General features: G+C 46.0%; 1 protein-coding gene across 1 annotated transcript in view; it reads right to left on the bottom strand.

The window, feature by feature from the left end:
* Positions 1-10,577, bottom strand: part of LOC135209167 (peroxisomal membrane protein PMP34-like) — a 58,641-nt gene that overhangs the window by 28,631 nt on the left and 19,433 nt on the right. The window contains exons 2-3 of the mRNA XM_064241840.1: positions 7,133-7,193; positions 6,006-6,072 (exon numbers count right to left, since the gene is read on the bottom strand). Coding sequence (XP_064097910.1) covers positions 6,006-6,072; positions 7,133-7,193 — 128 coding nt within the window. The remainder of the gene's footprint in view (positions 1-6,005; positions 6,073-7,132; positions 7,194-10,577) is intronic.

The following is a 10,577-nucleotide window of genomic DNA, read 5'->3' as shown; positions in this document are numbered from 1 at the left end:
AATGGGCGGAAGTGCCTGGCTATAGGGATATGATAGTATGCGTCTGTAAGATCGATGGAGCATGTGACGGCTCCACGCGGAAGTAAGGTCCTTACTTGCGAGAGGGTAAGCATCTTGAACTTGTCGCAGAGAATGAAAGAGTTTAGCTTTGACAAGTCTAAGATTACCCTTCTTTTTGTTGAGCCTTTCTTTGGCACGCTGAATAAGCGACCTTGAAATTTTTTTTAGATGTTTGACTCTCGCAATAGCTCCTTTCTGAAGAGTTCTTCCGCGTAATCTGTCAATTCCTTTGACGGCAACTGATGAAATGATTTGATTGGAGGAGGATCTTTGATCCAACTCCAGCTAATCCTTTGGACACTATGCTCTGTGCCCAATTGCTGCACCCCCACCTGTGGCGGAAGAGGAACAGCCTCCCTCCTACCTGGGGAGCCTCATTGTTGATGGGCGGGTTGGCCACCACGCCCTCCTCTGAACTGTCTGCTCCTCGTACCCCTTCCTGCGCCACGCTGACGAAAGTAACCTCTCGCCCTACCTCTCGGCTGAGTGTAGCTTGAGTCTCATATGCAGGGTTGAAGGCCGGCGAGATAGCGTAGGAAGTGGATGGCTGAGATTGCGGGGGCAACAGGAGGATAGGCTGGTTCTGCTTCGAGCTGGCAGGTTGTCCCTGTTGGGTAACGGGACCGCCTGCACAAATTGCTGCTGTTGCTGGAGTTTTTTGTATGGCTGGAACCTCTTACCCCCAGCCTTCTTCGGTTTCTTGCCAGCAGTGGGAACGGATTCCTGTTTCCTCTTTGAGGAAATACCCCACCTAGCTCTAAGGCTCTGGTTGAGTCTAGCAGCTTCGTGGTGTACCTCGTTCACCGCGGACTCTGGAAGAGATCCGCTCCCCACATGCTAGCGGGCCAAGAGTCTATTAGGCTCATGCCTGATGGTGCATTCTTGTAGACATGCTTCCGGCAGTTCCTCCTAGCCTGGAAGAAGTCAAAAGCGTCCGTTAGAACCGTCTGAAACTGAGATTTCGCCAGAATCTTGAACAGCGGTTCCGTAGCGTAAGAGAGGGCAGCCATTTCCGTGATTATGAGGGAATTGAGGGACCTGCCAACCTAGTTCGCGCATCAACACTCTGCCTGGATTAGGGAATCCGGCAGCCTAGGTAATTTCTCGCCGAACTGGTCCATGGCGCAGTCCGGTTTGAGCTTACCAAGCGTGAACGTAGCTGGCAAGTTCTCCCACAATTCTCCGAAGGCCAGGAAGAGCGGAGAAGTAGACTCCGCCTCCCTCAACTGTGGGATGGGCTCATCCTTGAGGACTGCCTGAAGGGACTTCTCCACTAATTTCGTGGCGAACGGAAGAGAAACCTCTCCTTCCGTCGCGAAAATAGTGAAGGGACTCTTGTAGGCCTGGAGTTTCGTGTTCGTACACTCCCAGTCCTCAAGGCAGTGAACCCATTCCCGCTGAGCGTGATCTCTACTGTATAGGACCGACTCCTTAGAGATCTTGTCTTCCTCGTCAGAGCCGTTGGCGTCAGCCTAGCATATCCGATGAAAGGCTGCGTCAGACCCGGAGGGTAAAACTCGAAGTCCTCAATCCTTCGAGTTCCACACTCCGAGATAGAGATCATTCCATCTTTGAACGGAGCGTAGGCAGCTACTCTCCATGGGTTCTCCATAGAGAAAGCTGGCAAGGAGGTCATATGGCGGGAGTTGAAGAATCCCCGTGCTAGATGCTGGGGAGACTGGGGGAGGAACCTGAGCTAGCCCAGCTACTCGGTCCTCATTTTCTCTCATTCTGTTAGAGAGATCCTGGATTGACTGTCCAGATTGAGACAGACTGTTTGATAACTGCGCAAACATCTGCTCGAACCCGTGTCCCCCAGTGCGGAGATTTGCGAGCCTACCAGCACGCCCACCTGTTCCATCACCCCTGCTGAGAAAGTAGAGGGATCAAAGGTGCTAGTGCCTGCCACCGCTACCGGCGTAGCCGGAGTGGAAGCGGTGGAGGCGGGAGAACGGCAGTGACTCGGCGGGAGCGCGAGCCTTCTCCTTCGAAGCCTTGCTTCTGGAGCTCTTTGATTGAGAAGAGCTCGGCTTTGCCTTCACCGCATCGGCATAGGAAGTCGACGACTTCTTAGCCGAAGAAGACGAAGACGACTTCTAGAAGTCGTCTTGGCTAGAGTCGGTTCGGTCTCTCTTTCCCTTCTCCTTAGGAGGTACAGAGAGAGCGGGAGAGCGAATAGGGATCTCAGATCCCGTAAAGCCTTGGAAGAAGCGGAAGAAGAGGGGACAGGAGAAGATCCAGGAGCACCAAGGAAAGACCTTGGGCGCGCTCGACTACCTACCTCAAACCAACAAATCCTCCCCCCCTACCGCCATAGGTTCAAGGTTAAGGTCCAAGGCAGCGACGACGTCCGGGACCGACTCCTGGGAGGCTACGACCCCAAATGATTGCTGGAGGTCTTGCTGGATGGAGGCTATCAGCGGGGCAGCGGACAACGGGGTCAACGTAACCCGTCGACTTGCCCGCGGGGAAGATTCTGGACGGCCAGCTTCCTGTCCAAAATGTAGGGCTGGCCCTTGGCGGCGTTCTTCCGAAGCCGCCCACCCACGCTTTCAGGGTGGCGAGGGCGACTTCCCTCACACCGGTAGCCTGAAAGAAAGGTGAGACTTAGCTGCCAATGGTGGAACGGGGTTAACAAACTTGCGACTAGAAGTTGTTAGTAAAATGATAAGTAAGCCTATAGTGGACTTACCCCATCTCCCAGCTGACCGACCAGGTCGTAGCAGATGGCGCAGGCTTCAGGGTGCCAGACGATCGTCTCGTTGAACGACGTGGCACAGGGGGCGTGAGACCTACACTCATCATGTCCACAGGGGTCGAACAGCGTCGCGTTACACCCTAGGACCTGGCAGTTGGTAGCCTGTAAGTGGAAAAGTACATGAGTACCAAGTAAACACTTACAGTCTAACATATGCTCCGCTGGTGCCGGAGCGATAAAGTTAGATAAACCAGAGCCCCGCCAAAATACGTGTGGTAACTAGGTTGGTATCTAGGCTATGGCTCCGCTGATGGCGGAGGCACAAAAGACAACCAACCAGGAGTGGTGGTAATGGAAACCACGACGGAAAATGGCGGGGATGGTTGATAAAATAATAATAATAATAATACACAATTCATTGTAAAATAACGTACAATTAGGGTATATCCTTAAAATAAAAATAATAAAACAACCTCTCTCCGCCCGTCTACTAGAAGAGTGCGTAGGTAAGGAGTAAGCTCCCTTCCGGTAGCGGGGGAGAGATATAAGGATATAGTAGGCAAGCAAACCGACGCCACTCGTAGTACCCACCCAGCCCGCTAGCGGAGCCAGTAACCTATAATCAAAGGTGCCCCGGGGCTGCGACGGAAGGCTCCTTTCGTATAGCAAGGGAGGTGGCTGAGCAACTGGGGAGGGGGGAGGAAGGTCTCGGCGAAACACGGCTGGGAGCGAGAAAAGGGGGGGAGGGGAGGGTGCCTACCTCCGCCTCACCAACTACCCGCATGGAGACCCGGTACCTCATGAGTGGTCGCCCTATACCCCCGCTGGCAGAAAACCCTTGGTCACCTCCGAGAGGATGAGAGAAGGCGACTGAGGTTGTCATAACAACCAAGGGGTCCCCCAGCTCCTCCCTATACCAGAAAGGGAGGGCAGGGGCAGGGTAAGGTGCTAAGGAAACACGTGACCGCAAGTGGCCTAGGCCGCGAGCAACACAACCGTGAGAGGGCCACGTGAACCAAGCTGTACCAATACAAGGAACAAGCACCTAGGCTAGCCTAACACCCTAAATAAAATAAATATATACATCGAAAAAGGGGGAAGAGACACTTTTAGTAAAAGAGAAAGAAGCCCAGGAGGAGGCAGACTGTTCCAAGAAACAGAAGCCTACTCGGAGCCAGCGATAGCCGATGTAGAGCAAGAGCCGGGATGCTGGGTCAGAATAAAATAATAGCCCTAAATACCAAGCTAAGAGAATGGTAGGAGGGCTAAACTAGCTAAAACTCGATGTAAAACAATGAACGTGATAAAGTAAGCCCATAAGTATAAGAAGTCTCAGTATGGAGGACCGGGAATTCTTACGAGGCAGCATGGCCGCCCCACGAGACAATGGGGAAACCGTATATGACCTATTAAGAGGAAAATACTGGTACCCGGAAGATAAAACTGTGGTAAAATATTACTTATGAGTTACTTAACTTAGCCGTGGCAATTGCAGAGCGTTCCATCATAGATTATAAGGATAAATCCCAAAAAAGCACAGCACAAGAAAAATGGCGACTTGTCGCTAGCGCTAAAAATTAAGGATGTCCGCTAGGGGCGCTGCTGTCCGTGGCGTCCTCTAGTAGTAGTAGTAGAGGCTGCATCGCCCGTTGGTATCAGCTCTCTCTTGGGGGGATTCTGATAGGAAGTTCTAATTGGTGTTTGTCTCGTGGTAGTGTTCCACACTCGCCCCTATATCATACCGACACTTCTTTTTAAGAGTGAGCGAGTCAGTTTTACTGACATTTTCTTAATTTTGTTTTTCTCTGGTAATTTTAGGCTAATTTTACCTAGAAAGAATGATATTAAGAATACTTTCATAGGCCGACACGAGCTGAGCCCAGAAATAGAAGATATGGAGAAGTGGCAATTAAAATTTTTTTTTTTTTAGACTGACCCAGGTGATAAAATAGTTTCTTTTTTTTGAGAGCAAAAATGTTAAAAGACAAAGTTTACACAAGCAGTAACATCTTGATGTTTGTTTGTTTGTATGGTGTTTTTATGTTGCATGGAACCAGTGGTTATTCAGCAACGGGACCAACGGCTTTACATGACTTCTGAACCGCGTCGAGAATAAACTTCTGTCACCAGAAATACACATCTCTCACTCCTCAATGGAATGCCTGAGAATCGAACTTGCGGCCACCGAGGTGGCAGGTCAAGACCATACCGATCGCGCCACTGAGGTGCTACACTGCTAGACTGTGCAAGTCTCCTTGAGGATGTTGTGTCATTGGAGCTTGAAAAGTTCAAGGGAAGATGCAATGCATTGCTGCTCAAGCACTATTCTCCTTCCATTTTAATAGATTTTTATCTATTTATTCATTATTTTTCTTTTTAGTTTTCTGTAAAAGAAAACTATCGTGCCAGTTTTGTCCCTCTATCTGTCTGCACTTTATTCCCTCCACCTTCAGAAAAAAAATACAGATTCTAGAGGGGTGCAAGTTGGTATTTTGATCATCCACCCTCCAATCCTCAAACATACCCAATTGCAACCCCTTAGCCGCAGTAGTTTTGATTTTATTTAAAGTTAAAGTTAGCCATGGCTTGTGCATCTGGCAGAACTTTCCGGAGACATAGGACGCACCCTCACCCTACCACATCTGGTGAGCAACTGAAGAGCTGCAAGTCATAGTTAATGGTTTTATGCAGCATTATAAGTTGCACAGAAAGCTCGATTGCGCTGCCAAAGAAACAGGTGCATTTTTAACTTGAGATCTCTTCTTTCTGTATTTCCCTTTACCTCCTCTTACTTCTTTCTAATGAACACCGTATTCTTTGAGAGCTTGAATTCCAAGTCAATGGCCCCTCTGGTGTGCTTGTTTCAAATGAATATGGTCCATCTTTTGAATAATAATAATAATAATAGTAATAATATTAATACAGGCAGTCCCCGGTTATCGGCAGACTCGGTTAATGGTGATCTGGTTTTGTGGATCTTGTATAGGGCCATAAAATTGGCGATTTATGGCGCCACAACGAGCTGAGTTTAGGTTATCCGCGGTTTTCGCTTATCAGCACCCCACCGATAACCGGGGGACTGCCTGTAATATAATAACAATAATTCTCTAACTCATCACAGTACAGTATACCTCTAATGTACATTGCAGGAGTTAGTGCTATACTGTCTTTAGTATGAATCACTGCCTTCCATGACTCTACCTTGATTTATTACAGAGAAGAGTTGGCTAATACTGAAATAACTCACAATCCTTCATCCTTGAAAACCTCAGCCATGATGGCAAATGTGTTGCGACTTGTCCGAGCTTCCTCCACTGAAAAATGCAAATATGTTAGAAGGGATACAGTAATACACAACCTGCTCTTATGTACTTATGTAAGTAACAAAACCTCAATACAATTTTATGAAAATGTGACAAGTAACCCACCGACAGATGTGGTCAAGCTAATAGCTAAAAAAAAAAAAAAAAAAAAAAAAAAATTCCTCTTATCAGTACATAAAACAATATTTTCCAAAGACTACAGGAGCAAGTTGAAAAAATACAGTGCACTAATCCTTTTAAATACAATTCTGAACATACAGGTCTGTCTGGTCCTGAAGAATATTTGCTAAATAAGACAAAAATATGAGCCAATGCAGAGTAGGAAGACATGGGTAAGTGAGAGAAATCCTAACCTTTCCTGGAATACTGTGTCCTAACTTAACCAGATCTTAACTTACTAACCTCACTTAGGACCTGGCCGGGTGGACTTTCCCCAGCCGGGAATCCCCCAAGAGAATGGAATATCCCTGTCTTTCTACTTTGCATACTACCCCAAAAATACAATGGAAACTTTTTTGGCACATATGTGAAAATGTGTCACTGAATTAACTACAACCAAGATGTTTGCCATGTACAGTAATGCATAAGACTACATCTGAAACTTACCACTAGTTTTCAACTGAAGACTAGAGCTGTTTAACTTTCAAATATCTAAATACTATACAGTGAAAAACGCTTTCACAGTGAAACCAAATATACTGGCACCACCTCCCCCCCCTTGCAATTATCCTAGCTTCAGCAGCTACACAAAATTTACATAATTATTCACACATGAATAACTATATAGTACTTTCAAACAAAAACAATGACACTGCCTGCACTGAAACTAACAAGTTACCTTTTAACACTCAATACACTTGTGCTGTTCTGTTTTAGTAAGGCCATATTTGCCTTTGGCATTTTTCAAAAAAGTCAAAGTAAATTGCACTTTGTAAAGATCAAGATAATGTATCAGGAGAGCATTCAAATGACTAATGACTGAACTGCACAAGCTAACATTTTCTGATGCTTAACACAATACATATATATGATTGTACTAAATTTCACTCACATTGTAATCTTGTTCTGACAGTATCAAGTGGGTAGAATGCTGTCATGGCCACTGCCGACCCCTGGGGGAAAGAAAGAAAGATCAAGATGGAATTGAAAATAATCAAGAAATATACTGTACTGTAGTACGTACTACATTTCCAGGTACAGTTACAATTGAGATTTGCACATAGTATTTATAATCACAGGGTGAATAAATGCCCTTTAGATGCTTAAAAATGGGGAATAGACAGAATTACAACGATGGAGTGAATAATTACTCTCAGGTACACTGCTGACACTTAGAAATAGGAAAAAATCCCCAAGAACAGGATCTAAAAAAAAATTAATCATCATTTGGACTTTGTAAGCATATGGAGTTTGTAAGGCTCACTATGGAAACAAAGAATCTTATGAGACTAGCATACAAATTTTTATTGAAACTAAAGAGAATCTCTATTGAAAAAAATTATGGATGGATAAGACATAAAAGGACTTAAAGAGTAGAATCTTGCAGTGCTAGGGGTGTCGGTAGCAATCAGAAAGTTGGAGGTCAGACCAAAGCTGCATAATATTAAAAGGATTTTCATGCTATTTGATAGTACCATGATTAAACATTACTATCTAAAAATAACAAAATAATGAACTCATTGAAATACACTGGAGGTATATCCTATAAAGATAATTAAGTTACGTACGTATTTCGACCATCAGCCTACAACTTACAGTTGCAGAAGAGTCTTGCAACTCAAGTTCAGGCTCCTCTCCAGCGATCATAGTCAACAACCTCTTTAAAGCTATTTACTCCTCCATTACCTTCTATTATATGAAGCCCATCTTTCATCATAGTACATATACTAGCGTATATTTACTATTAGATCAAACGTCTCTTCTTCTAAACTGAAGCCGAGTCATCTCACCAGTTCCGTAAGAAGTCATAGCGGGAACTTATTAGGAGAAAGGAAAAGCGCTAATGTGTTTAAAACGTAAAAATGACAAATTTTCTAAGACAATTTGTATTTTTCATAGCTACAAACCTGAGGTCTTAACAATACGATAATTTCTAGTGCCTAGCAGGATCCAGTTAAAAAGCAGATGAAAGCAAGGAATCTTGTGTTATCTGGCAACGCATGCGTAAATCGGGTGAAGAGTGGTCAAGGACCACGCACCTACGCCGGTCTTTCCCAACTCAGGATGACTTAACAAACAGAGGGGTGGCTAGAGGTGGGCAGTAGTATAACGTTAAGACCTCAGGTCTGTAGCTATGAAAAATACAAATTGTCTTAGAAAATTTGTCATTTGTTCATACGCGAACAAGCCTTCGGTCTTAACAATAGGATAGACTCATAATTGGAGGGAGGTATAAGACATCCTAGACTGGCTGGGGGCCTACCCACCAGCCCAGCTCTCAAAAGAAATAGTTCTTGGAGAGGGACTAAAGCCCGTTGAGAAGCTAGATAAACTGATATCTAATCACTCAGAACCTGAGTGATGTACAATGATACGTATAGGGATAACCATTGTACAGGGAACCAAAGAGAAACTCTGACTGTCCAATAACAAACCAAGACACTAGGGTTTGTATTAATCCCGACTCCTCCTTGCCAAGGAGTGGAGCCTATGCTACCAAATAGCGGTTAAGATATTTGTAAATTGCATGACCACACTACCAGTATGACTACCTTCCTCACCTGTATCAGACCAGTCCAGCAAATGATGTGTCTATTCCTTAAACCACCCGAACGAAGAAGGAAAGGTACAAGAGAAAGAAGGAGACCAGCCAACTCACTCATTCTCTCATCCACACAATCATCTTAGGTAAAATACAAAGGTGCCCTGTTAAGGGCAACTATGAGTTACACAACCTGTTGGGCACCCACCACAGGACCCAGGGAAAACGTGTTCGTATATCTGTGGGCAACATCCTTAAGATAGAAGGAGGTGAATGTGGACTGGTGTAACCAAGTACCAGCGCTTAGCACTATGTACAGCCAAGTTCTTTTTGAAAGCCAGAGAGGGACCAATACCTCTTAACGTCATGTGCTCTAGCCTGCACAGACGTGGTGGTGGAATCATCAAGAGTCAAGTATGCTTGTCTGATGGCTTCCCATATCCAAAAAGAGATAGTATTCTTAGACACCTCTTTCTTTGTATGGCCTGTGCTAACAAAAAGCCCGCGGCAGCCTGGTTTAAGGTTCCGAGTCCTTTTAAGATAGCAATGCAGGGCCCGGACAGGGCACAGCAAAAGCTCTTGAGCATCACCACCCACAAAGTCAGTCAGTGATGGAATGGAAAACGAAGTGAACCTGTCATCATGCACTAAGGGATTTTGGGTCTTGGCCACGAATTCCGGGACAAATTCGAAGGACATCGAGCCCCAACCCCTGGTGTGCTTCACCTCATAGTTCAGACCGTGGAGCTCTCCTACCCTCTTGGAAGATGCCAAAGCCAAAAGGAAAACTGTCTTGAGCGTCAGGTTCCTGTCAGATGAGCGACACAAGGGCTCATATGGACTCTTAGTGAAGCGCATAAGAACCAAGGAAACATCCCACGTTGAAGGCTTGAGCTCTCTACGAGAACTTGACTGCTCAAACCCCTTAACTAGCAGGGAAAGTTCCCAGGAAGAGATGTTGATACCCTTAAGGCATAACACCAAACTCAGTGCCACCCTGTAGCCTCTAATAGCAGAAACGGACAAACGTTTCTCATCTCTGAGGAAGGTTAAAAATTCTGCTATTCGCTGAATAGAGGTCGCGAGTGGAGAAAAACCCCGTTTACGACACCAATCACAGTAGATCGCCCATTTGCCTTGGTAAACTGCGGAAGTCGAATTTCTAAGACTGCTGGACATGTGCCCAGCTGTTCTCTGAGAAAAGCCTCTCGCTCGGAGGAGATACTTGATAGCCTCCAAGCGTGAAGAGACAGGGATTCTACTGACTGGTGGAACCTTTCCGCATGGGGCTGACACAGAAGATGTCGCCAAGGGGGAATCTCCCTCGGAACCTCTGACAACAACGACAGCAGATCTGGAAACCATTCCGTCTGAGGGCACAGGGAGGCTACCAAAGTCATCCTGAGAACTCATCAGTCTGTTCAGAACCTGACGGATCAAACAAAACGGAGGGAAGGCATACACCTCCAGGTTGTCCCAGGGATGTTGGAATGCGTCTTCTGCCAATGCTAAAGGATCTGGAACCACTGAACAGAACACCTCCAGCTTCCTGTTGAAGCGTGTCGCGAAAAGGTCCAGCATGGGTCTCCCCCAAATCTGGAAAAGCTTGTCTTCCACCACTTGATGAAGGGACCACTCTGTGCCTAAGATCTGATCCCGGCGACTGAGTTTGAGAGCTCTACCGAATTGCTGATTACCGACTGGTGAAGCTCGACGGTCAAGGCGTGAAGTTGATGTGAAACCAGGCCCCCCTGTTTGTTCACATAGGCTACCACCGTGGTGTTGTCCGACATGA

Source organism: Macrobrachium nipponense, chromosome 37 (genome assembly GCF_015104395.2).
Source record: "Macrobrachium nipponense isolate FS-2020 chromosome 37, ASM1510439v2, whole genome shotgun sequence".
In the NCBI taxonomy this organism is placed as follows: domain Eukaryota; kingdom Metazoa; phylum Arthropoda; class Malacostraca; order Decapoda; family Palaemonidae; genus Macrobrachium; species Macrobrachium nipponense.
This window is presented reverse-complemented; position numbering and strand designations above follow the sequence as displayed.